This window comes from Monodon monoceros, unplaced genomic scaffold, assembly GCF_005190385.1.
Source record: "Monodon monoceros isolate NGI ecotype Baffin Bay Population unplaced genomic scaffold, NGI_Narwhal_1 Super_Scaffold_13, whole genome shotgun sequence".
NCBI classification, from domain to species: Eukaryota; Metazoa; Chordata; class Mammalia; order Artiodactyla; family Monodontidae; genus Monodon; species Monodon monoceros.
The window spans coordinates 27,091,981-27,119,820 of record NW_021703769.1 but is presented as its reverse complement, the minus strand read 5'-3'; the positions used below and the strand labels follow the sequence as shown (position 1 = coordinate 27,119,820).

Sequence of the window (27,840 nt, the reverse complement as noted above, 5' to 3'; positions counted from 1 at the left end):
TTGAGCATTTGAAATATGGCTGGTCCAAACTGAGATATGCTGTAAGCATAAAGTACAGCAGATTTCAAAGGCCTAGTACAAAAATACATATATATAAAATTGCTCATTAGTAATTTTTTATATTGATTTACATGTTGAAATGATAACATTTTGGTTATATTTTTGTTAACTAAAATGTATTATTAAAATTAATTTTGTCTGTTTCTTTATATTTTTTAAACGAGGGTACTAGAACATTTAAAATACACCTGTGGGGAATTCCCTGGCGGTCCAGTGGTTAGGACTCGGCACTTTCACTGCCACAGCCTAGGTTCAGTCCCTGGTGTGGGAACTAAGATCCCACAAGCTGTGAGGCGTGGCCAAAAAAATAAAAAATAAAATACACATGTGGCTTGCATTGTATTTCTTTTGGACCAGCACTGTTTTAGACTGTTTAGAAAGAAGGTTTTGTAGAGGAAGTGCATTTGGACCAAAGCCCTTCTCAAAAAAAAAAAAGAAAGATTTCTATACCAGAGCAGATGTGGAAATGATGGGTGAAGATAAAGGAATGTGGAGGATATATTGGTTATAAGGCTAGACAGATATTATGTGTTATGTCTCAGCCATATTCTGAGGTCTTTTCAGGTACCTCATTTGATTCTTGCAATAATATTATGAGATAAGTACTCTTGTTGATCGTTTTACCCGTAATGAAAGGTTTAGAGAGGTTATATAACTTGCCCATAGACACACAGCTAGCAGGCAATGAAAGAAGGATTCACATTAGGCACACATTTAACCCAAAAGGTTATACTGCACAAAGATGGTGTGGCTGGGCTTCTCTGGTGGTGCAGTGGTTGAGAGTCCACCTGCCGAGGCAGGGGATCCGGGTTCGTGCCCTGGTCCGGGAAGATCCCACATGCCGCGGAGCAGCTGGGCCCGTGAGCCATGGCCGCTGAGCCTGCGCGTCCGGAGCCTGTGCTCCGCAACGGGAGAGGTCACAGCAGTGAGAGGCCCGCATACAGCGAAGAAGAAAAAAAAAAAAAAAGATGGTGTGGCCATCTTTGCTGTTGGTCCTGATCTCCTTCATTTCTGTAGGGTGTTTATAAGACTTAGAGGAAGGAATGGAAAGAGCCCCATGCTTCATGCTAATTAATAAAAAGATTTTTCTAGATATATCTTAGTGTTACATTTACATTCCTAGTTTGTATAGTTTTTAAAAGTTAACACATTAGGCCTGATGATTGGAATTAAATGGTAATTCTGCAGAATTTTGGTCTTTGGAGTGGAAATCTTTTTTTCTTTCAATTCAGTATTTGCTAAGTACCTGCAAAATACCTGGTACAGGGCTAGGAGAAGGGGGATTCAGAGATAACTCTGACACATTTCCTTCCTTCAAGGAGCTCATAAGTAAGCCATTCATGTATTACATTACCTGTTGAAATATCCTGAAATAATTTTTTTTAATGATGTACTTTTACCCTTTCAGCCAGTAAAGAAGAAGAAAATCAAGCGTGAAATAAAGATTTTGGAGAATTTGCGAGGCGGTCCCAACATCATCACACTGGCAGACATTGTAAAAGACCCTGTGGTGAGTATAATAGGTGCTAGTAAGGCCCACCAGAGCTGAGGTGGTGTTTGACCCTGAGCACAACTGGCCTCTGTTTGTTCCTCCCTCTGCCATTAAGTCCTGCTTTAAAAGTGCTTAATCAGTTACACCACTTAAGTAGCTTGGGTCTTTCTTTCAAAGAGATCTCCACCCACAGACTATTTCTTATTCTTCTAGGCTAAGAGACTGATAGCACTGGAAACTGAAATGTGTTAATCCATTTTGCAAACTCAGGTCCGATGCCGATGGGCGATGGGCGCATTGTTGGGCTGCCTAGAGCCTGGTGAGACTTCAGCTCCATGTCTTCTGTTTGAAATCCATCCCCAATATGACCTAAGTGTGGTGATGATCAGAGTGGGGAGGGCTTATAGCAATAGAGGGTTTCCTACTACTGAGGCAAGGACTGCCAAATTCACCACGTAGTGTCCACAAACATTGTGCCCACTAAAGCTGCCAGGGCTATTACTAATGTGTGTTTTCTTTTTCTTTCCCCTAGTCACGAACTCCCGCCTTGGTTTTTGAACACGTAAACAACACAGACTTCAAGGTATAATGTATAACCAACCATTTCAAGCTGTTGGGTTTTTAGACCACATAGAAAGTCTTTCAGGGATGTTACTGTTAGAAGAGCTTCCTTCTAACTTACTTAAAAAGAGCTTTTCATCCTTATAGTGCTAATTTTTTTTTCCTTTCCTCCCTCCCTCCCTCCCTCCCCTCCTCCCTTCCTCCCTCCCCTCCTCCCTTCCTCCCTTCCTTTCGGCTGCATTGGGTCTTAGTTGTGGCACGCGGGATCTTCGTTGAGGCACACGGACTTCTCTAGTTGGTGGCGTGCGTGTTTTCTCTTTAGTTGTGGTGCACGGGTTCCAGGGCGTGTGGGCGCTCTCGTTGAGGCACGCAAGCTCAGTAGTTGCGGCATGCGGGCTTAGTTGCCCTGAGGCATGTGGGATCTTAGTTCCCTGACAGGGATCGAACCCATGTCCCCTGCATTGGAAGGCGGATTCTTTACCACTGGACTGCCAGGGAAGTCCCCTTACAGTGCTAAATTTAAATATAGACATACTCTTGTACAAACAGTGCTCACTTTCCATATCTTGGTATTTTGCCTTTTTATTTGTTTAGTGCTCTTTCTAATGACCAGTACTTTTATTTCTCACCATTTGACAGTTTACCATTCGTTTGACAGTTTCCGGTGATGTCATACTTAATGAAAGCAACAGCTCATGTTCAGTCAGGATCCGGCCTTAGGACATTTCTCTTTAAAATGACAAAGTTCAAGAAGAAATGTATTGTCTATATATAAAAGCAAGGACTGCTTGCTTATACCTTAGGATTCCTCAGAATCTTTGGGTTCTAGATCTTAAAAAGAGATGGGTGGGGAAGGGTAGTGTAAATTCTGGTAAAGCGCAAACCTCTGCAACAGATACTCTGACTTCTGGCCAATTTCAACAATTCTCAACTCCAGCACAACAGAAGAATGTAGGCACTCTCTTGGGTTTTAATTTGTAAAGGTATTTGACTTGCCTTTGCACCAGGCCAGTATCATTAGGTATATGGGTCTTCCCTGGTGGTGCAGTGGTTAAGAATCCGCCTGCCAATGCAGGGGACATGGGTTTGAGCCCTGGTCCAGGAAGATCCCACATGCCACAGAGCAATTAAGCCCGTACGCCACAAGTACTGAGCTTGTGCTCTAGAGCCGGCAAGCCACAACTACTGAGCCCGTGTGCCACAACTACTGAAGCCCGCGTGCTTAGAGCCTGTGCTCTGCAACGAGAGAAGCCACTGCAGTGAGAAGCCCGCGCACTGCAGCAACGAGTAGCCCCTGCTTGCTGCAGCTAGAGAAAGCCCGTGCACAGCAACGAAGACCCAGTGCAGCCAAAAATAAATAAATACATAAATTTTTAAAAAAGAAATGTTAGGTATCAATAAATGAGTGAATTCTTTTGCTGAGTGGAGGAAAAAAGGAAGAAGAATTGTTTTAGAATCAGAATGATAATTTCAAGGAAAATGTTGTCAGAGGACACCACTGACCATTTAATGATATGTACATTTTTTTAAAGTCCGAAACTCTTTAGAAACTGGAAAAGATACATGACATGTTCAGAGTTTACTTTCATGACATGTTCAGAGTTTACTTTCAAATTGGGACAGTTCTATTAAATTGGCTCAGCAGATTTGACAGCAGTCCATCTGCATACCCACTGGTGATCTGCATTGCCTGTAACTGTAGGCCAAAGGGGAATTAATTCCCTACTAAGGAGGCTATGTGTTTGCGCACGTGTTTTATGAGAAGATCTGGAGGTAAATGAAAAACTACAAATGTATATCAGTGCGTGTTCCATATGTAAATTGGTATGTTCCCAAAAGTAGATTATAGCTTCAGCAATATGAACTTAAGTAATTCTTCACTTTTATATATAGAGTTAAAGACCCAAAGTGTCTCTTTCGTTTTATATTGGAGAAGTAGAGAGTGGTGAACAGACAGATCTTAGAACAGTGGTAAATGAGCCCAGTCTTGATTTGAATTACTACAAATGAGGATGAGAAATTTCCTTCCTTTCAGTACTATTTCATGGCTCAAATGTTGCATTTGTCTTTAACAGCAATTGTACCAGACGTTAACAGACTATGATATTCGATTTTACATGTATGAGATTCTGAAGGTAAGAGAACCTTGAATACTAAATATCATTAGATCTCTCCTTTGTTAAATAATCGAAATGACCCTAGAAAAGCCAGTGGGTTAACTTTGTAAAATATGGGGTTTGGGGGTCTGTTTATATAAATTTTTAATAAATTAGTAGCATCAGAATTCTTATGCTGATGTAAAGGTTATGGAATAAGGGTCTAGTAAGAATATAATTTATAATGCTTTGAAAGGGGTATTTAGAAGAGAGGTGGGACTCCTTAACAAATATCTGTATCTTGCTCTTACGAAAGTTACAGTTAAATTGTCAAAACTTGTAAAAAAAATAAATAACTCCTGGTGTAATGGCTTCTGGTGTACTTTATTTCACTTAAAATTGAACAAGTAAAACAGTAAACTTTAACTCTGCCCTCAAAGGGCCATTGTCCTAAAGATTATGTAAATCTGTGCTTAGAGATTGGTGATTTAGAATGAACTTTGATTCCTGAAGTGGGATCACCAAATATATTGCTTCCAGTAGTCAGAAGATGAGCTTTATAGATAAGAAGATTGCTAAGAGTTGGCTAGTGTCTTACTAAATGAGGATTGACATAAAGTCTGCATTTGAACCTTAGAAGTACCCTGAAGAGACTATGCCAGCAGAAATATTTGATCTTTCCATTGGCTCATGCATTCTTGTGGCAAGCAGGACTTCCGAAAGTTAAGGATATGTTTGCCTAATCCTGGGAACCATAGGAACCCAAGTTGCCCTTCAGAAAGGACAAGAACTTGGCCAATGACATCAGCTGACTTGAGGGCCTGGATTAGCAAGCCCCAGAGGTTATGCCACTCACTAGTTTGAGATTGGACATGGTTTTCAAATTGGGTTTGATGTCATAAATCAGGAGTTGGCAAACTCCTTTACAAGGACAAATGGTAAAATTTTTGGCTTTGTGGGCCATAGGGTCTTTCTCACACTGCTCACCTCTGATGTTGTAGCATGTTCCAATTAAGCATTCACAAAAACGAGCAGCAGGCCGTATTTGGCCCATGGGCCGTGGTTTGCCGACCTCTACTGCATACTCTTAGCTGCTAAAGAATTACTGTTCTTTGAATACAGGGTTTGTAGTATAGATCAGTTTTCTTCTTTTGAGGGGCTCGTGTTTGTGAAAATAATCCAGGCTTTGGGTAAGGGGGAGAAATTGGAAGTCATGTAATTGGTATACGCTTTGAGTCTTTTTAACAAAAAGGATGTTGAAACAACTGTGCAAGAACAGGATTTGAAGTTTAGAGGCCATGCATGGGTTTGCACAAGTCTCTAAAAAGTACCTGCGGAAGTGATTGTCCTTACTTTGACTCTCAGGAGTGTTGTGAGGCTAGAAGGAAAACCGTGGAGGAAAAGGTAAGGGACTTTAACTAAAAAATCACTCTTATGCAAGCTAACGCTTTCCTTTCTTACCTGTTCCTCCCACAGGCCCTGGATTATTGTCACAGCATGGGGATTATGCACAGAGATGTAAAGCCCCATAATGTCATGATTGATCATGAGCACAGAAAGGTAAAGTGATAGATGGACAAGTCTTATTTATCAACATGATGGAGTTAACAACCCATCTTCAACATTTTATTCCTAGCATCTGTCATAGTCCGTGGTACCTGTTAGGCACTTAATAAATATTTGATGAATGAATGAATGAATGAACAAATCAGTGTGGAATCTACAATATGACATTAATGAACTTATCTATGAAACAGACTCACAGACACAGAGGACAAACTGTGGATGCCAAGGGGGAGGGGGGTGGGGGAAGGATGGACTGGGAGTTTCTAGAATAGATAAACAACAGGGTCCTACTCTATAACACAGGGAACTATATTCAGTATACTGTGATAAACCCTAATGGAAAAGAATGTATGTATATCTGAATCACTTTTCTTTACAGCAGAAGTTAACACAACATTGTCAATCAACTAGAATAAAATAAATTTTTTTAAAAAATCACAATGATTAAAACTTTATTTATTCATTCATTCATATTCCTATCAAAAAGAAAACATTAGTGTAGTGGGTAAAACATTAGTTTTGGCAGGGAACCTGGTTTCTAGTCTTAAAAACTACTCTCTTGGGAAATGCCTTTCTCCTCATCTGCCTCTTTTTTTTTTTTTTTAACCTATACAGTGGGTATACAAGTAATATTTGTCTTGCATGCCACTAGGTTATTGTGAGAATTAAGTGTGTACAGTTGTGAAATGGATGAAATATTCAGAAAATGCTGCTGTTTATTAGCAAGTATCATGAGGCCCCTGAGCTCTACAAGTACTTTTAATGAAAGCTGCAGTGTTACATTTCTGTTTTTTAAGGTGACCCAAGCCCACCTTTTATGCAGTGATGGCTCTCTGTTGTAGGCTTTGGGGATATAGGTGATTTGTTCATTCAGTTAGTATTCTTTTAAGCACACACTATGTAATAGGTATTGTTCTGGAGGCTGGGGATATATGTGTGAGACAAAAATAGATTAAAAATTCTTGTCCATAGGAGTTCACATCTGGGGGAGACTGGTAGGATAGAAAGTTAAAAGTGATGTGGAAGGGGCTTCCTGGTGGCACAGTGGTTGAGAGTCCGCCTGCCGATGCAGGGGACACGGGTTCATGCCCTGGTCCGGGAAGATCCCACATGCCGTGGAACGGCTGGGCCCGTGAGCCGTGGCCGCTGAGCCTGCGCGTCCGGAGTCTGTGCTCCGCAACGGGAGAGGCCACAACAGTGAGAGTCCCGTGTACCGCAAAAAAAAAAAAAAGTGATGTGGAAGAAAAAATAAAACAGGAATAGGGAGTGGCAGAGGGTGTTGCAGTTTTAAACAAGGTGGTAAGGAGAAGGTTTCATTAGGAAGGTGACATTTTGGAGAACGCTTGAAGGGAATCAACCATGCAGTCTCGGGAAGGGGATATAGCAGATGCAAACCCCTGAGACAAGAATGTGCCTGGCATGTTGGAACAGCACAAAGATAGAGCTGGGATAGAATGAACACGGGGAAGAGGGGAAGGAAAGGAGATCAGAGAGATAAATAGAACCAGATCATGCAAAACCTGGAAGATCACTGTCAGGCCTTTTCTCCGAAGACACAGGGGTTTTGCAGGATTTGAGCAGAGGGTTGGTAAGTTCTCACTTGAGTATTTAAAAGTTCACTACACATCTATTAGAACAGCTAAAATAAAAAATAGTGACAGTTCCAAATACGGACAAGGATGCAGGGTAACTCAATCTCTCATACATTGCTGATGGGAATGTCAAGTGGCATACTCATTTTGGAAAATGTCAAACTATTGTTTTATAGTTTGTCAGTTTCTTTAAAAGCTATAAACAATCCAGCAGTGACATTTATCCCAGAGAAACAAAGACTTAGGTCCACACAAAAACCTTCAGTGCATAAATGATTCATCAAACTCTGGTGTATCTATACTGTGTGGTATTGTTACTGATTAGTAAGAACTATTGATAATGTAACAGCTTGGATGGGTCTCATGCTGAGTGAAAAAAAGCAGCCTCAAAAAGTTAAACTGATGGTTCCATTTCTATAATACTCTCAAAACGATAGTTAGAAAACAGAGAGGTTACCAGGGGCTAGAAAGTGAGAGGAAGGTATAGCACAAAGGACATCTGTGGTGATGTCCTTTATCTTGTGGTGTAAGCTGTATGAAGCTGCACATGTGATAAAATTGTGTAGTACTATACACACTTATGCATGCAAAACTGCTGAAAAAGAAAGGTCTCTGAATCGTCAGTTTCCTGGTTTTGATATTGTACTATAGTTATGTAAGATATTGCCATCAGGGGAACTGGTGAAGGGTACACAGAACATCTCCAAATTCCTATGAATTTATAATCATTTTTAAATAAAAATACTTTTTAAAAGGATCATTCTGGTTCCTGTGTGGAGAATTGAGGGTAAAAGTGAAAGGTAGACCAGTTAAGAAAAGCAGCTCTTGCAATAAATCAGAGATTGGTGATGGCATGGACCGGAGCAATGGCAGTGGATGTGATGATATGGTCAGAATATGGTAGAGCCAACAGGATTTGTTGACAGATTAGACTTGGGGTGAAAGGGAGACAAGAGTCCAGGGTGAAAAGTTTTTGACCTGAATGACAGGATAAATGGAAGGTAACAGAGGAGGAGGAATCTGGGAGAAACAGGTTTTGCAGGGAATTATCAGAGGTTTAGTTTTGAGATGTCTGTTAGGTGATCACAGAGAGATGGCTGGTGATATGTGTGGGCTAGAGAGTATAGGTGGGAAAAGCAGAGATACTGTGTGTGAAGCCACAAGACCAGAAATGGTCATCTGGGAATACTTACTGATAAGACAGGAAGCTCAGGGACAGCTCTGGAGCACTGATATTAAGAGGTTGAAGAGAAAGTGATAAAAAAGTTATATTTTCTTTCATACCTTTTGTTATATTTCCCTTTGTTTACTAAAAGAAGACACTGAACCTAATTAACAGTGAACTTTTGGAGACAGTACTGGAGCAGTCAGGCATTACTCAGACCCTACTGCTCACACTTCAAATCATGGTTATGGTTTGCACACAAAGGGCAAATAAGGTTGCCTTTTTTTTTTTTTTTTTTAATTGGGGTATAGTTGCTAAGGTTGCCTCTTGTCCTTGCTACTACTGTTTCCACTTTCAGGATACATTTTGGTAAGAGCTGTTTTGTGTGGCTTTTCTCTTACTGCATTCACTCAGTAAATGTTTTTAGGTTTTCTCCTGTGTACTGGGCATTACACTGAATTCTAAAAATTAGCAAAGGTGAATAAAACAGTCCTTACCCTCAAGGATCTTACCGTCCATATTTTTTTTTAAAACGTTTTCTTCTTTACTCAATTTTTTTTTTTTAATAAATTTATTTATTTATTTTTCTCTGCGTTGGGTCTTTGTTGTTACGCGCAGCCTTCCTCTAATTGTGGCAAGCGGGGGCTACTCTTCATTGTGGTGTGTGGGCTTCACATTGCGGTGACCTCTCGTTGCAGAGCACGGGCTCTAGGCACGTGGGCTTCAGTAGTTGTGGCATGCGGGCTCAGTAGTTGTGGCTTGAGGGCTCTAGAGTGCAGGCTCAGTACTTGTGGCACACGGGCTTAGTTGCTCCACGGCATGTGGGATCTTCCCAGGCCAGGGATCAAACCCATGTCCCCTGCATTGGCAGGCAGATTCTTAACCACTGTGCCACCAGGGAAGTCCCCAGTCCATCTTTTTTTAAAAGGTAGCAAACAAATATTCAGTAAAGAGCTGTAGGTTCTATTAAAGAAATTTTAAGGTTGGTTGGGTAGGGGGGCATATCAAAGACAATAGTTGCTTCTATTTGCATAATTAGAAAAGACTTCATTAAAGGAGCTAACTTAAGTAACTCAAAAGATGAGGTGTTCACCACAGTAGGAGTCTATATTGAATAGTGGAGACATTCTAGTCAGATGAGCAGTTTAAGAAATTTGCAAGCAGCCACATAGCACAGGGAGATCAGCTCAGTGCTTTGTGACCACCTAGAGGGATGGGAGAGAGGGAGACACAAGAGGGAAGAGATATGGGGACATATGTATATGTATAACTGATTCACTTTGTTATAAAGCAGAAACTAACACACCATTGTAAAGCAATTATACTCCAATAAAGATGTTTTTTTAAAAATCACTAAAAAATAAAATTTGCAAAAGCGCAGAATGAGATTGTATTTTTCAGGAACTGTAAGTCTCACTAGAGCAAAGGAATTAGATCCTGGAGAGAACCCTGTATGTCAAGCTAAGAAGTTTTATTTTCATCCTAAATGCAATAGGTGGTCACTGAAGGGGTTTCAATAGAGAGTGACATGGCTGTTATTTTTAAAAAGATTACTCTAGGGAATTCCCTGGTGGTCCAGTGGTTAGGACTCTGCGCTCTTGCTGCCGAGGGCCCGGGTTTAATCCCTGGTCAGGGAACTAAAATCCCACAAGCTGCACAGCGCAGCCAAATAAAAAGAGTACTTCTAATGGCAGTGTGAGGGGTAACTTAAAAGATAAAGTCACTCATTATTTATTATCTTTTTATTTCAGCTACGGCTAATAGACTGGGGTTTGGCTGAGTTTTACCATCCTGGCCAAGAATATAACGTCCGAGTTGCTTCCCGATATTTCAAAGGTCCTGAGCTACTTGTAGACTATCAGGTGAGAAGAGGAGGGCAGATAAAATTTTGGTCCTTGTGTTTATTTTGCACATAATTTGCAAAAAATGTCATTTTGCACTTTTGAGTAGGCCATTTATGCACATCCATGGCTATCCCTTTTATATGAATGTAAAATATGAATCACTTCAGTTCATCTGCCACAACTTATGTTTGTATTGTCATAATGTCAGTAGAATATGAATAGACCTGCATTTGATCCTAACTGAAGAGAAAGACACTTTTTCTAATCAGAAATTACACAGCTAGTTTGAGAATTGTAAGCTAGATTTAACCAACCTTAAAAGTAAACTGAAAAAAATGTTCTCTTCTTAAATTATATCTAGATATAAAGACCTTCCCCCTACCAAAAAAGAAAAGAAAGCACTCTTCTCACGGAAACAAAATCCTTGGGAATACCTTTCCTGCCCCAGTCCTCCCACGTGTTATCAGATACCTTAAAAAGTTCAGACTCTGTCCTAGAAATTCCTTTTCTGGGGTCTTGAGGATATAACCCTGAGTTCAAAAAACATTTTATACATAAAAATATTCTTTACAACATTATTTATAATGGTGAAAAACAGAACACTATCCTGTTGTAGGAGAAGTTAAAGATTAAATTCTGAAGCATTCACGCAATAAAAAAATGATACACGTTAGAAGGTTTCCATAGGCTGACAATTGGGTTGTTCTTACGTAAGTGAAGAAAGTAATTCAAAATAGTATGTACAGATTTAAAATGAGAGGGTGGGGGAGCATGGGTGGGAATGCATAGAAGAAAAACATGTTTTTGGTATTTGGACTTTAAGTCAGTGGAGTGGTTTGTTTTTAATAAAAAGCTTTTCTAAAAAAATTTGAAGTGACAGGATTCACTCTTGTCATTTCATGTGTGATGACGACATTTTCTTTAATGCAGATGTATGATTATAGTTTGGATATGTGGAGCTTGGGTTGTATGCTGGCAAGTATGATCTTCCGGAAGGAGCCATTTTTCCATGGACATGACAATTATGATCAGGTGATATATGTTGTTCCTATTAGGAAATTTACTGGTCTTACCAAGTGACGGCCAGATCTGCTTACCCATTAGAAGCTGCAGTGGATCTTGCTAAAATACAGATTCCTGGCCCCCCCACCTGAGAGCTATTAAATTAATAAGTTAGAATCTGAGAGTGGGACCCTAGAATAATTTTCAAATATTCGCTTGTCAGCCAACCTGACATTGATCCTCAGATTGGTGTCTTGGGAACTACTGGTTTAGCTTTTGAAATTAGAGTTTTTCCTTTGCATTGCTTGTTTAATTGTGAGATATACTTGTATATACATGTTTTAGGAAATATTTTACAATTCAAAGAATAATAGTTTAAAATATAGGATATTACCTTAGAATCTCCTAATGTGAGCTTTTATTAGGGTTAGGAATGTTTTCTCCAACATGTTGGTTTATATGTGGTATTTCTGTGATCCTTTTGTCTCGTCATACAGATTGAGTTGATGCATGTCAGTAGAAATATAGATGGTATTTTTTATACTAGCTGCACTTCCCCTTGTAGATCAAGGGGCCATTTCATTCAAGGGAACCTGGAATGATTCTAGGGCCTTGTGGAAGGTACTGTTGCCTTGTTTGAGCACAATGACTTTTTTTTTTAATTAAACTTTATTTTGAGGTAATGTAAATTCATGTGAAGTTGTAAGAATTAATACAGAGAAATATGGTGTGCCTTTTATCCAGTTTCCCCCTAACATAACTTTTTGCAAAACTATGTACAGTATCACAACCAGGATGTTGATATCAATATAACCAAGGTACAGAACATCTCTGTCACCTCAAGGATCCTTCATTTGCCCTTTTATAGTCGCACCAAGTTCCCCTCCCCCTCTTTCATGCTTCTCTGTTGTAACCTCCATTTCTGCAATTTTATCATTTCGAGAATGTTATATACATATGATGACCATTTTTCATATGAGTCGAAGAATACCATGTGAATTCGGTTAAAATCAGCAACTCTTTATCAGGTGCCATGCAGAATTGAGGAATATAGACAAAAAGAAAGAATAGCCCCTCATCTCAAAAGTCCTTCGTAGTCTGTCTAGCAAGGGAACCAAACACATAAGAAAGTAAGTTACAGTAGTAAATGTCAGAGTAGAAGTGTAGACAAGATACAAAAGACAGTTGTAATGGGAATGAGTGGTCTGAGTATATGGGGTTGGGGGGGAGCTTCCCAAAGGAAGTGACATCTTCAGCTGGGTTGTAAGGGGGAAAAAAATAAGACTTCACCAGAAGGAAGGAAGCAGGTTATAAAGTGGTTTGCTTTTTCTGTTTGATACATTCACATCAGTAATAATTTAGGAAACGTTATGTGGAAATCCATTCATGTTGTGCAAAAAAATTTGAAGTAAATTGGTTGTAACATTCATACCTGTAGCCATGATGATCCGTTCTGTTAATTCAGTCATGGTTAATTGTTGATTTAATCATGTAATATGCTTTTGGTGTGGGTTTTGTCTTCTTCAATCCTAGTTGGTGAGGATAGCCAAGGTTCTGGGGACAGAAGATTTATATGACTATATTGACAAATACAACATTGAATTAGATCCACGTTTTAACGATATCTTGGGCAGGTAAGTCACAAAATAAAATCTGTGCATCTGTGCCTTAAGCAGTTTGGGTGTAAACTGGTACTTTGGATCCCCAGAATAGTTATGTTCTCTTTGCCAACACTGCTGAGGTATCTCTGGTCCACTGCTACAGAATGCTGCATAGGCAGGCCTGTGATAAAAGCATTGGATTGAATGGCCATTTCCCCAGACTCACTTACGGGATTCTGAGTGTGGAGGTTGTAGTCAGAAGATTCCTGACTATGTAGAGTCTAGTAGAAGGGTTACAGTTGAGTCAGAAATCAAAATCTCCTGATTCAACTTGCTTCTCTAAATGACAGAATTGTCTCTAAGAGAAAGAAATAGTCATAGAATAAGTACATGCTTCAAGACTGATGTGCAGACAACAGACTCTAAAAATAGTGACTAGACACAACACTAACTCATTCACCACTTAACAGGAAGAGGTGAACTTTCTTGATACAAAGGCTTTTCCTGGCCAAGTGGCAGAGATGCCAGGAAAGGGAGTGTGGGGGATGGGGAGGGAGGTCTGGTTAGCCCAGCCACCTGGCCCTCCTTGCTGTGCAGGAGCATTCAGTCCTGTAAAGTAACCTGAATTATGTTTCATAAAATTGTGGGGACCCAGATTTCTCTTTTCTGCAACACTGCTATTTCCAGTCTCTCCAATTAGCTTTGTTGTCTCTGCAGTGGCAGAGCGGTATAAGACTAGTCTCTTGAGTTTTTATTTCTCTTGTGGTTGGCTGGAATCCTAGCCACTAAGGAAAATGTAGGAGTGAAATGTTGGGCTTCTCTGCCCCTTGGTCCATTTCTCATTCCCCCTTTTGGCTCTGCAGACATTCCCGTAAGCGATGGGAACGATTTGTCCACAGTGAAAACCAGCACCTTGTCAGCCCTGAGGCCTTGGATTTCCTGGACAAGCTGCTGCGGTACGACCACCAGTCACGGCTCACCGCAAGAGAGGCCATGGAGCACCCCTATTTCTGTGAGTCCAGCTGTTCAGTCCACAGAGCCTGTGCAGGCCTGCCCAGTAGATTGTACCAGGCAGGGGAGAATATATGCTGTGAAGAAAGCCCTGGGCCCAGAGCCCTACAGAACAGAATTGGAATTCCAACCTCCTGTACTTAGCTTGCTGCAAGGTTACTTCACCCACAGTGAGCCTTGGTTTCTTCAGTGGGGACCATGATTGTTGAGAGGATTCTTATCTAACAGAGTACCTGACTTATGATCACTCCTAAATAAATTGCTTTTCTTACTGTGTGGGTGACACTTCTCAGTGGCTAGTCTGGAGTGGTTGGATTAGAACATACAGCCCTATATCTGTCCCGTCTCTTGTTAATCATTTGTTGGAGAGAGCCAAAAAGGCTTGAAAACCTTATTGTATGAACACCTTGACCTAGGTTTGTGAGTATAGCTAACTGTTGTCATGAGTGAAAATGCCACTTAGCTGCACCCCATCCTCACTGTGTTGGGTTGTTCCTTGGGGAGTGGTTGGGTGGTATTTTAGTGAATCAATTACACTCTTGCTCAGTCTCCTGTACCTAAAGCAGACTGAAAGGCTGATGGAGATGTAGAGTGAAGTCTGTGGTCATAGCACTAATTTGCACAAGCCTGTAGTTTTGGCCTGTTTGGCACCAAGCTGTAAACCGCAGTAAAACCAATTCACTCCGATAATATATTTCTGTTTGGGTAAGGGTAAATTGTATTATGTCATTAAATTCTAACAGGATTGGTTTTGTTTTAAATTAGCTCTACTAGTGATAATTACCTCCTTTTCCTACTATTTAGTTTAGTAGTTGGCCTTTACCACAGTTTGACAGGAAAGATAGTTTTATTTTGTATTACTTGTTCAATTCATAGTGAAGGCAGTTGACACCTTAATTCTACTACTAAGGGAATAATATGGAATACAAATAAAATGTAAAGAATGAGGATGACAGCTTTAAGGCCCCAGCCCATTAGTTTAATCCTTCAAGCATAACAGAATCTAACCTTTTTGTCTCTTTTCTAGACACTGTTGTGAAGGACCAGGCTCGAATGGGCTCATCTAGCATGCCAGGGGGCAGTACGCCTGTCAGCAGCGCCAATATGATGTCAGGTCAGTTCATTGGTAAATTTATTTTTTTAAGAAAAGATAGAAGTCAGTTATCATTCTTAATTTTGCTCCCTCTTTGTGACCTGATTTCTGTGGCCCTCCCTCTTCTCTATAATGATTACCTTATTGACATACTGACCTGTATGGCTCTCCCCACCAGGTTTCAGGATGCTTTTGAAACCTGGTATACCTTAATGGCCCTGCCTTGAGTAAGAGTATCAACAGTCTCTTCTAGGCCAGAATCACAAAAATTATTTGGGACTTGAAAGTCTCAACAAGCCATGAGGAGCAAAGAGATCCTTTCATCTCACAGGTTAGAGTGACAGTAGGTGATGCTGTCCTCAGAAACAAGATTAAGAACATGAGGGAGAGTAGAGATGGGGTTTGTACATGGGTATATATGCGTATAAGAATGGTTCTCGGGCTTCCCTGGTGGTGCAGTGGCTAAGAATCTGCCTGCCAATGCAGAGGACATGGGTTCGAGCCCTGGTCCAGGAAGATCCCACATGCTGCAGAGCAACTAAGCCCGTGTGCCACAACTACTGAGCCTGCACTCTAGAGCCCGCGAGCCACAACTACTGAAGCCTGTGTGCCTAGAGCCCGTGCTCCGCAACAAGAGAAGCCATTGCAATGAGAAGCCCGTGCACCACAACGAAGAGTAGCCTCCGCTTGCTGCAACTAGAGAAAAGGCCGCGCGCAGCAACAAAGACCCAACGCAGCCAAAAATAAAATAAATAAAATAAATTAATTAAAAAAAGAATGGTTCTCTGAGTTTTTCCAGAGCAACTACAGTGTACCTAGTAAATTATAATGGTTTATATGAAATTATCTTTAATGTTGTTGAGTCATTATGATTTAGAGTGAGTTTTTACCCAGAAGAAACCACAGTTACCGAAAAGAAGCCATAGGCCTGTCCCCTAAGAATTATATATGTAGGCAGCGTCCACATGGATATACTCGTGATCGTGAGGGTGCTTAGACACCCTCAAAGAATTGCTGTTGTCTGAATTCTTTTTTTAAAGAACTAGCTGCCTTCTAGAGTTTATCCTCTGGGTATCATGCCAACGTGCAAAATGATATATGTCCAAGGTTACTCATTCTAGCCTTATCTGTAATCAAAGAACATTAAAAACAGCTCCGTGTAGAGTAGGGAACTGATAAAATGAATTACAGGGCATCCATTCAGTGGAATGCTATATGGCTAGAGAAGAGAATGAGTGTTTCTTGTTCTTGTCTAGTTTCAACTCCAAAGTAGTAATGTGAAATGAAGAAAGCAAGATGCAGGACCATGTCCAAGACCAGGAATGGGCAAGAATATATAATCACATTCTTATATGTGATTCTTATATGCATATTTTTATAAAATTATATTTAAGTATATGCATAAAATATTTCTGGAAGGATACACCCCAAAAGTGGTGCCGTAAGTTGGCCAAGTGACAGGGCAAGGCAGAGTTCTCACTGTATACTCTTTTCAGCTATTTTTAAGTCATGTAACTATATTAGCTATTCAGAAAATATACAACATTTTGAAAATGTGAAGAACTAGCTGATTGAGGGCAGTCTAACAGGTAATCTGATCATGGGTGGAAGAAACTAAATGGAAGTAAATCCTAAAACACTACTTTAGCTTACAGTTGAGAAATGATCCCTTTCTGCACTGAAAATGCTGGCTAACAAGGGAATGTGGTCATGAGCATGAACTTTGACTCCAGCCTTCTACTGTTCAGTTCACAGTGACTAGCCACATGTGGCTATTTATATTAACTGAAATCAAATAAAATTTTAAAATCAGTTGCTTAGCTACACTAGCCACATTGCAAGTGCTCAGTAGTCACATATGGCTAGTGGCCATCACGTTAGTACAGATTACAGGGCATAAAGTTTGGTTGGACATGCTGCCCTAGACAGGCTTGGGTTGGAATCTAAGCATAGATGCCACTTACTAGCCATGCACCTTGGACAAACCTCTTAAACTCTCCAAACTTAGATTTCTTTACCTGTCTACTAAATTTATTAGAGCTTGTCATTTTAATTTGTGAAGATTTAATTTGAAATTAGATTTACTTTGTAAAAATCTAAGGAGAGGCCTTTAATAAAATGAGAATTGGTGTCACTTTTGCGATAGGTGCTCTGAAAAACTGGTGACTAAGATTTCCACGGTGTCTCTAGCTCACTGTCAGCTGTTGTCTTTCAGGGATTTCTTCAGTGCCAACCCCTTCACCCCTTGGACCTCTGGCAGGCTCACCAGTGATTGCTGCTGCCAACCCCCTCGGGATGCCTGTTCCAGCTGCCGCTGGCGCTCAGCAGTAATGGCCCCTTCTGTCTCCTGATGCCTGAGCAGAGGTTGGGGAGTCCACTTACTCCCTTGATGCAGCTTGCGCCTGGCGGGGAGGGGTGAAATACTTCAGAAGCACCGTGTCTGAACCGTTGCTTGTGGATTTATAGTAGTTCAGTCATAAAAAAAAAAAAAAAAAAAATTATAATAGGCTGATTTTCTTTTTTTTTCTTTCTTTTTTTTTTAACTCGAACTTTTCATAACTCAGGGGATTCCCTGAAAAATTATCTGCAGGTGGAATATTTCACGGACAAATTTTTTTCTCCCCTTCCAAATTCGGTTCCTCATCACTAAAGAACAAAGATAAACCAGCCTCAATTCTGGCTGCTGCGTTTGGGTGGAGATTTCTTCCCATGCCCACCATTGCTCCCCTACCATCCCACACTTTGAGGGGTTTGTATTTCATGCTCTCCTCCAGAGATTACAAAAATGTAGCTTCTTGAAGGGAGGTGGGAAGGAAGGAGGAAGGAAGGACCCAACCTATAAGAGCAGTGTACTGCTAGTCACTTATATCACTTTACTCCAAAAGTGCTTCAGTGGGGTTATACTGGTGAATCTAGTGGAAATATGTCTTAGTTACACTGAGATGCTGAAAATCTACCCAAAGTGCAGACAGGTCCTGAAAACGTCTGTTCAGTATGAATCATGTCTTATTGACCTAACCTAAATCCAACTCACTTACAATTTAGTTTCAGTTCAGTTTAAAACTTTAATACAGTCCCTCCCAGGCTCCTTACCTTGGTCCTCTTCCCCTTTCATCTCCCAACATGCTCTATAGCTGGTAGGAGGGGGAAGGCAAAGTCTTTTTCAGTTTTCTTTGACTTGGCCCTTTTGAATTCAGTTAGTTACTGGGTATAATTATTGCTTTTTACAAAAGAAAAGAACATTGTCTATGTTGGTTTCATGCTAGTAACTCTTGAAGAGCTAGTGAGAGATGTGGCCACTGCATTTTATTTTAAGCTTTCTACCTTTTCCTCCTACCTTCCCCTTCCCTCACATGCCATCCATTGAGAAGACCTGCCCCTCAGTCTTGTAAATGTACCTGAGAGGTAGGAGCAGAGCCACTATCTCCAGTGAAACTGAAATGGTAGACCTGTAATTGTGGGAAAACTAAACTCTCTTGTTACAGCCCTGCCACCCCTTGCTGTGTGTATATATATAATACTTTGTCCTTCATATGTGAAAGATCCAGTGTTGGAATTCTTTGGTGTAAATAAACGTTTGGTTTTATTTATCAAGGTTAGATTTAAGTTCCCTGTGTAAAGGTCTCGCTGGGTGGGTGGCTCACGTTCACATCTGAGGGGCCTGCAGCCCTGTACCGTGGAGGCTTCCCAAGGCCCCCATTTTTATACAACCCTCGTTCAACCCATGGTACCGGGCAGGCAGAGAGGCCTTAAAAAAGCTCCACAAGCCAAAGCGTCTCTGGGGATTAAGGATCCTTTGCCATAAATTCATTTTGTGTCTCAGCAGTGCAGGGATTGGGGATGGGAAAAGTCGCCAGTTTTTGTGTGTTTGTGTGTGTAAAGTGGATTTTCCACTGTAATCCAGCCACCTAAGTTTATCAGGTGCTTCACTGAGGAAGCCTAGTTTTTTAAGCACAATAGCAAAACCATCAGCTCTGTATTTTCTCCTGTTGCTTCATTACCGTAGCTGCTTGTGGGGACTAGGAAAAATTCTTCCAACATATTTTAAGGCCTGAAGTCTTAGTTCCCCATTCTCCTACCTTTATAGATTCACACGTCTTTCTCACCTGGGCATCATAGATAAACATAATTGTTTGAGGAGTTGAATTTAATGAACTTATCTAACTTTGTAACCCATCTTAGCTCTAGTAACTTTATCAAAGGTGGTGGCTTTAGTGAATATAATGGTAAACTTTAGAGGAAGCTAAAGCCTCCTTTTATAGTGCTTCTCAACCATAGGGAAAACATTCTATGTGGCAGGGTGATCTTCTTCTTCGTGGCCACTTACAGTGGATATTTATTGTTCTCGACCCTTTTATGCCCTAGAATGCTGTGGGGGTTACCATGTTGAATTTGTGCAGAACCTCAAAGCACCAGATGTGCCAGAGATGCAGTTTGAGATTATGTTTGCACTGGATTGTGATTTGAACAGGACACTTATGACTGATGAATTACTTCTTTTGAGGTGGGGAGGAGGGCTGTAAATCAAGACTTCACATCCCACCCTTGTAGCTCAGAGAACCTAGGTGTAGCTGAGGCTGATGTGGGGAGCTGCAAACAGCTGGACCTCCTAACATGCATCAGACCTTGCAAGAAACGTAAGGTGAATGCAGAGGACTCTGAAATGCCACCCAAGAGCCTTTTAAAATAAATAGAAGTATTTAAAATGCTACTTAAGGAGTCACTGCAGAAGCATGAAAAAAAAAAAAAGACCCAATTGGGTGGGTGGGTGGGGGGCAAGGGTTTACAGAGTAACAACTTCTGTGTTGTTGTAAATTACCTCATCTGTATACCTTGTATTGGGACACTTCATTTCTCAGCACTACCTGTGTCTGCATTGATTAGATGGCAGGAAATGGAAAGCCAATCTAAGACACTTGTGTTGGCAATTACTCTGAAAGGTTCTTTAAGTATTTTTTAAACTTTGTTTGAAGTGCTCCCTCCCCCCTTTTAAGTTTGAAGTCATAAGTTCCCCCTCCCCACCTTGATGATTTATTGGTTGTAATTGTATTGTATTTGGTATAACTAAAACATAACTGTGCTGGGAAGAAGTTGTGCCATGAAGGTCTTTAATTTTTTTTTAATAAAAACATTTAAACAAATGAAATGTCCCTGCAGCCTGAGCAATATGCTTCTCCAACCGACACCGTGTGTGTGACAGATGGCTTAGTTCTCAAGTGCTTTGAATTTAATACTGGGCTGATGGAGATGTGAAATGGGATGAATTAAGGTTGGTTGAGGAGCACTGAAGTGTAGGAGTTTTTGACATTGAGATACAGTGAAGAGAGCATGATGTTGTTGCTAAACAGGACTGGTTTCATTCCTGCCCTCGTCACATACTTGGCTACTTGGCAAGTTACTTTTGAATCTGTTTCATCATCTATAAAATGGAGCCACTGCTTCTTTGGGATTAAATGAGAGTAAATGTCAAGTGTCTGGCACCTGTTATGCCCTTGTTCAACCTAATACCCCTGGCCCCTGGTATGGGGGATTAGTCCTTGGCCCTGACTTTGCAAGTAATTCACAGTATGATCTCTCCTCTGGCTCTCTTGGGACCAGTGTGTGTTCAGTCAGGGGAGTCTGGATGAGATGTCTTCTGAGTTCCCTTTCAGCTCTGACACTGATTTTAGAAAGTTTGAGTTAGTGCGTAAATACAGAGGTCCATGGAGACAGTTGGTTTGTTAGCAGAAAAGACCAGTGCTCAGTGAATGGCAGTAAGCCCTGTGGAAGGTCAGCCTTGGAGAGACCTCCAGTGCAGGAGGCGACGTGCAGTCTTGGTGCCTGGAATGAAGGTATTGCCGGTGAGCAAATGGGAACATACTTGGCAGCTTTAATAGAAACTACCAAAAGGGCTGGTAAAAGAGGTGAAACGAGTTTACTTGCTTATTAATGTCAAATGAGTAAATTCTACAACAGTATATACTTGAATTTTCATTTATTCTTTCTCATTTAACAACAGTTGAAAAGTTGAAATCAGGAAATGCCGTTATCCCAAATTCTTAGTTTCCTTTAAATGTTCAGTGCATCCGTATGTTAATAATATTGGGAGTTGAGAAGTGTGGTTTAGATAAAAGGAACCATTGTGTAATATCTTATATCTGAAATGCCTAACTTACATGAACATTAATTTCTCACATTTACTCTTACTTTATCCATGAGACAGATAGGAAGAGTAAGTTGTTAGAGTGGGCCTATTAGAGACAGAGGAATATATTTGGTAAAATTCGATCTTCAGGGTATGGCTAATTACTGTAGTCCTAAAGTAGAGAAAATTGTGGATTGGTTGACAGATTTTGAAATTTTTATTTCCTCTCAATCTTTAAATTTCATCTTGTTTCACCTGTTGTCAAGTGTGGTTACAATTAGAACTGACCTTTTGAGTATCTCTTGAAAAAATCTAGTTTTGTCACCACTCCCACTAGCAGATTTCTCTCCTGAGATTAGAATTGGGTTTGAGTAGTTGTTTAATCGTAACAGTCCTTGCCTGTACTTCCCTGCTGGTAATTTCCTCCTCCCTTGTGCTGATTGATGCTCCATCCTATGTAAAAGTCACCTCTCTCTGCTTCCCCCACTGCCGTCACTACCCCTGCACCCTTTTTCCTTATAACACCTGACCTTATGTTATTTTTGTCTCTCTCCCCACCTGCATGTAAAGTCCCTGATGACCTTGTATGTCTTAGTAATCTGTGCATCCTCATAAAAAACTTTTTTTTTAAGTGTGTTAATATCCTTCAGAATTGAAGAGGATCAGATGGAGTAGCACGAGGAAAATGCTTAGCACCATACCAGGCTCATAATAGATGCTCAATAAATAGTAATTCCATCCTCCACTCCCAGTTCCACCTTCCCCCTCCTCCACACACAATAAATTAGTGGGAGTGTTGTTGAATAAAGAACATCTCAAGATGAGAAGAGCCTTGTTCATAGATGTGCAGCTATAATTATAAGCCACAGGCCAGACTGGATTAACATGACAAAATGTTTATTTAATGTTTACTTATTTATTTTAATTATTTAATAATTTAACGAGCCCTTGGTGCAACCTTGAGTGGCTGAGGGCTGAGCAACGATCCTGACCAATTTAGTAGAATTAGGTGCTACAATATCCCCTGCTTTCCACCATTGGTATATAACAATGTGAAATTCAGGCTGTTCTCCAAGTAGAACAGATACATAGAGGGTGTCACAAGGTAGTCTGGTTCTGGAGTCAATATGGACAAGTGCTTTCTAGATTTCATAGCTCTACTGTGATTCTGTGCTAAATTTAACCACTTCAGAGAAGCAACCTAGTAGAACTATAAATGCCCTGGTTCTGATAAGAGTTATGGCTGGCTGTGTAGTTTTGGCTCAGTAATTTAACCTCTCTGAATCTTCAAAACTGACTTAAATTATTATTGTAAAACATTTTAGATGTACCAAGTTGTAAAGAGGCTGTAACACACCCATGAACCCACTGCCCAAGTTAAGTCTATATTACCAATACAGATGAAGCCCCTTTTGCCCCTCTTCTCTTCCTCCCTGCCCCAGAGGTTCTAATATCTTCTTCATATGTAAAATTGGGGTGTTAATACCTATTTTACAAGGTGGGTTATAAGATTAGATGATAAATGTTTGGAAAGTGCCTGGCACACAGTAGAGTTGGGCTAAATATTCACTTCCACTCTGGATTGTATAGTTGTGCCGGTTACGTGCAGAAAAAGATTCCATGTCTATAGGAATGCCATAGACTTGTGCATTTATTTCTAGAGTTTTACAGTAGATGGCAGTAAAATACCTGGCTCTAGAAGAAAAAAAATCCATGCATTAAATATGACAGGTTTTCAACAGACGCAAGTTGTTTCTAATTTCCATGAAGGCCAGCATTGCCCTGTTCTCGCCCCCTCTCACTCTTCTTCTCTAAGATTCTATCACTCTTATCTCCTCTGAATTTTTAATTTCTCTACTGAAAGCCAAATATTTTTGCACTATAGCAAATTACAGTCTGGATTTGCCTCCCTGTGGTCATAATCACCAGAGTCTTAGTGGTCTCAACGTAAGAAGCTCTTCCCCAGGCACCTCCAGATGGGAGTTTATAGGATGGACAGTCCCTTTCTTAGAGAAGTTCCCGAGGGGATTGGTATTTCTGAGTCAGCTTTACTCTTGCATCATCAGCTTGGACAGAATTTTCTTGGCTCCTCTAATGATGAAAAGGAAAAGCAGCAGCAGCTGGCAGCTGGCTTCCTGATTTCACCGTGTGAGTCGGAGTCTCGGCTACAGCTAAACATTTGTAGACTTATCTAGAGAGGGAGGACTTTGCTTCTCTGTGTTGAACAGTTCTGGGAACTCCACGGTGAACTTCCTATGAAGAAACCTAAATACCCACAGCTCTCCACACCTCATTCTGTTCCCTGCTCACCCACTCAGCTCTGTCCCCTCGGCCCAGGATCGGAGTTTCTTATGGACTCATCTTCTTGACTGGTCTTTCCAGAATTCGTTTATAAAATATGCCGCTCAACAGACGTGTTGATGTCTGCGAGCCTGGTCCTACGCTAAACACTGGAGATTGGGAGAGATGAGACGCAAGCAGAAAGGCAGGAAACAAATTGTTCCCCAGGAAAAAATCATATTGCTAGTCAGCATGGTGGATTGAGCTAACTCGTAAGTACCCACCTCCTGCTCCAAATATGTGAGGATGCTGACTGACATAATTTACTTTCAAATAAATAGCCAATTTCAAAGAAAAAAGTGGAAATTCCCAGGTGGCAGAAAGGAAGACAGCATTCATCCTGAAGGTAAGTGGGTATTGAAGTCACAGTGAGCCCCCGACACAAGGCTTGGATACAGATGGGCCTCAGAGCATAGGGGCTAAGGTTTGAATGCCCCCAGGGAGATAGGAGACAGCCTCAGTGCCTTTGAAGGTAAAAACAAAGAATCCCCTGGCACTTGAAAGAAAAGGCTGCTTCCGGGTAAAAAGATTAGAGGAAAACAAAATATTAGCTGTAGTTGCTTCTGGGAAGGGAGTTTGTGATGTTGTACAAAAACTCCTTAGGAAGAAAGAAGTCCTGAACTCTTGGGGGAGGAAGAATGGTCAGGAAAGCCTTCCCAGAGGAGGGACTGCTGGAGCTGGCTTGAGAGAGGTCCAGCCTTAGCAGGTTCGAGCTGCCAGAGCCCGCACTTGCCATCAGAACCCACGTCTCTTGCTTAGTTCGGCTTCCTGGACTGTCTTTTCATAGCTGTGCTTCCAGGAATCCCTGTCCAGGTTTCTAACAAATCATTATAGATAAACTTTCTTTCTCTTGCTTTTTGCTCTCTGGTCCTTTCAACAAAAAACACATTTATCCTCACACAGATCTCTAGGTCAGCTATAGTTCAACTGACCTAAACTGGTTCAGCCAAGCAGCTCTGCTTCAGGTTGAGGATTGACTGGGCTGGACTGGGCTTCTGTGTTGATTGGTTTCAGGTTTGCTCCATGTAGTTCCTTCTGGGTCCCATGCCGAAGTTGCGGCAGCTACCCAGGGCATGTTCTGGTGGATTGCTGGGGCACAAGAGGCCAAAGGACAGACACCAAGCCAGAGAGAAATCCAAGAAGCTCTAAGAACACCAAGCAAACTTATACACAACTAGGCATATCATATTCAAAATGCTAAAACAGAAGACAAAAATCTTAAAGGCAGCTCAGAGAAAAAAATGACATTGCCTACAGAGGAAGCTAAGAATTATCAGAGACCATGCAAGCTAGAAGACAATGGAGTGACTTTAGTGCTGAAAGAAAAACAAAACAGTCAATTTAGAATCCTATACCCACTGAAAATATCTTTCAAAATGAAGAAGAAATAAAGCTTTTTCTCAAAGAAAAACTGAGGGAATATATTGCCAGAAGAAATATTAAAGGAATATTAAATATTAGAGGAAGTTCTTCAGACAGACGGAATATGATGCCAGACAGAAACTTGGATCTACACAGTGAAATTAAGAGTACTGGAAATGGGATAAATGAAAGTAAATTTTTAAAAAAATTTAATTGCCTTAAAAAAAGAAGTGTAAAGTAGGAGGTCATCAAACTTTCTGTAAAGGAACAGATAAATAGTTTAGGTTTTGCAGGTTATATGATCTCTTGCAAGCAATCTACTCTTTGTGGCATGAAAGCAGTCTTAGACAATAGGTAAGTGAGCATGGTTGTGTTTCAGTAAAACTATTTATGGACTCAGATTTGGATTTCATATAATTTTTATGTGCCGCAAATTATTCTACTTTGATTTTTTTGCCAGTAATTTAAAATTGTAAAAGCCATTCTTAGCTCATGGGCCATACAAAAGCAGTCAGTGAGCTGGTTTTGGCATGCATATGGGTCATCCTTTGCTGGCCCCAGGTCTAAAGCAAAAATACTAGCAATGAATTGTGTATTTATAGTGTACGTTAAATTTTTAAAATGTGAATAAATGAATTGATATATCCATATGATGAAATACTAAGCAATAAAAAGTAATAAACTTGATACGTGCAACAACATGGGTCAATCTTAAAATAATTATGCTGAGTGAATACCAGACAAAAAAGACTACATACATTCCATCCATATAATATTCTAGAAAATGCAAACTAACTAGTGACAGAATGTAGTTAAGCGGTTGTCTGCAAGTGTGAGGTGAGGCGGGGTTCCAGGTAGAAGGGGAAGAGAAGGAAGGATTTCAGAAGTGAAGCAAAGCATGTGACAACAGCATGGAGAACAGAAGGGAGGAAATGGGAATCTACAGTTGTAAGGTCTTTATACTATCCATGAAAGCAGGATATTTGAAGGCAAATTGGTTAATTTAAAATGTGTATTGTAAACCCTAGGGCAATCACAAATTAATCTCCACCTCTTGCCTACTCTCAGTCCCAGGGTCTGGGGACTTTTCTTGGAAATTCTGAGACAAAGACGATTCAGCTATATTTCACAGGGTCAGATGCAGAAAGTATGTGAGAGCTAGGGCTGCCAGAGTCATATTATGAACCCAGGGCCTGTGGGAGAATGCAGTCAACATGAAGAAATGGGCAGCTGAGAGAGAGAGGGAGAGAGGGGACGCAGAAGGGCAAGAACTTTTCAGTTACGTGAGCCAGTAAATCTTTTTGCCTGTGCTTTTTTTGGGGGGTGGGGGGGTAAAATTTCCCGTCACTTGCTGTTTAACAAAATACCACAAATTGATTGAAGGCCTACAGGAGAGTATCTGCTGCTTTGAATTTCTCCAGGTAAGGCCTGCACCTTCTTTTAAAGCAGCGGTCCCCAACATTTTTGGCACCAGGGACCGGTTTCATGGAAGACAATTTTTCCACGGACCAGTGGGGAGGGATGCTTTTGGGATGATTCAAGCACATTAAATTTATTGTGCGCTTTATATATTACAGTGTAATAATAGAAATAATAAAATAATTATACAACTCACCATAATGCTGACAGGAGGCAGAGCTCAGGCGGTAATGTGAGCGATGGGGAGCAGCTGTAAATACAGATGAAGCTTCGCTCGCTCGCCCACTGATCACCTCCTGCTGTGCGGCCCGCTTCCTAACAGGCCATGGACCGGTACCCGTCCGTGGCCCGAGGGTTGGGGACCCCTGTTTCAAAGGACTTGATCGATTAGGTCCACCCAGGCCAATCTTTCTTTTGACTACAGGGTCAACTGATTTGAGACCTTCATTACCTCTGCAGAATCCTTTCATCTTTGCCGTATAACATCACTGGAATCATGAGACTGAGATCCCGTGATAGTCACAAGACCTGCCCACACTCAAGGGGAGGGAATTAATTAGGCATGTATACCATGGGGTGGGAATCTTAGGGACCATCTTAGAATCCTGCCTGCCAGAGTGACCTAAGATGCCCCTGTGCCCTGTACTCAATCATGAATCTCTTGGTTTCTGGGATTTTCCATGTTCTCCCAGATTTCTAGGTTGCCCTCTGTCTGACCTCTTTTCACTTGGCTTTGCAATTGCCTGGTTACTTGTCTCTTCCCCTTTAGAAGTTGAGCAACTCAACATTTGTCGCTCTACGGCCCACCTCATAGCCTAGCACTGGTTTGGGCCATAAACATTTGTATGGATAAGTGGAGGTGATTCTTATTGGAGATAAGGATTAATCTAGATGACATCAAAGACCACATTCAATGCTAAAAAATTCGTTAATTAACCCTGCAGACTCCATCCAGTCCAAACTCTTTGAATATGGTTTAAGAGGTTCTGTCTAACTTGTCCCTGCACACTTCTCTGCCCTCACTAGTGTCAAAGTTCACTTTGTCTTTCATGCTGTGCTATAAGGACACTAAACCACTTGTAGTTTCTAGACCATGATTTGCTTTCTGTTAGCTTCAAGATGGTGTCTGTGCTATTTTCTCAGACTAGAATGCTCTTCCCTACATCAACTGACCTACATCAATTGACTACAAATGTTCAAAGGAACTTAATTGACTAAGTTTATTAATGGTACTGTTACCAACCCAAACTTGGGTCTGCTTGCCCGTGCACAGTAAAGCCAATCTACTGACACCAAGTTGTGGTGAAAGAAAGTGCAGCATTTATTGCAGGGCGCCAAGCAAGGAATCCAGGCAGCTGGTGCTTAAAAGACAAATTCCCTGATGCGTTTCAGGGAAAGGTTTTTAAAGACAGGGTGAGGGAGAGGGGTTGTGCAGTGCTTGATCAGCTCATGGACATTCTTCTGATTGGTTGGTGGTGAGATGATCGGGAGTCAACATCATCAACCTTTTAG

General features: G+C 40.9%; 1 protein-coding gene across 4 annotated transcripts in view; it reads left to right on the top strand.

Moving 5' to 3' along the window:
* CSNK2A1 (casein kinase 2 alpha 1) overlaps nucleotides 1-19,770 on the top strand; it is a 55,453-nt gene extending 35,683 nt beyond the window's left edge. For 3 of the 4 annotated variants that reach the window (XM_029220028.1, XM_029220029.1, XM_029220030.1), the window contains 10 exons: nucleotides 1,469-1,570; nucleotides 2,085-2,135; nucleotides 4,189-4,248; nucleotides 5,686-5,769; nucleotides 10,284-10,394; nucleotides 11,307-11,408; nucleotides 12,912-13,012; nucleotides 13,843-13,991; nucleotides 15,018-15,104; nucleotides 17,299-18,677. In XM_029220028.1, the coding sequence (XP_029075861.1) occupies nucleotides 1,469-1,570; nucleotides 2,085-2,135; nucleotides 4,189-4,248; nucleotides 5,686-5,769; nucleotides 10,284-10,394; nucleotides 11,307-11,408; nucleotides 12,912-13,012; nucleotides 13,843-13,991; nucleotides 15,018-15,104; nucleotides 17,299-17,414 (963 nt within the window). In that variant the 3' untranslated portion in view covers nucleotides 17,415-18,677. Of the gene's footprint in view, nucleotides 1-1,468; nucleotides 1,571-2,084; nucleotides 2,136-4,188; nucleotides 4,249-5,685; nucleotides 5,770-10,283; nucleotides 10,395-11,306; nucleotides 11,409-12,911; nucleotides 13,013-13,842; nucleotides 13,992-15,017; nucleotides 15,105-17,298 lie in introns of all 4 variants that reach the window. The other variant, XM_029220027.1, reaches the window with a different exon arrangement.
* The last annotated feature ends 8,070 nt before the right edge of the window (nucleotides 19,771-27,840 follow it).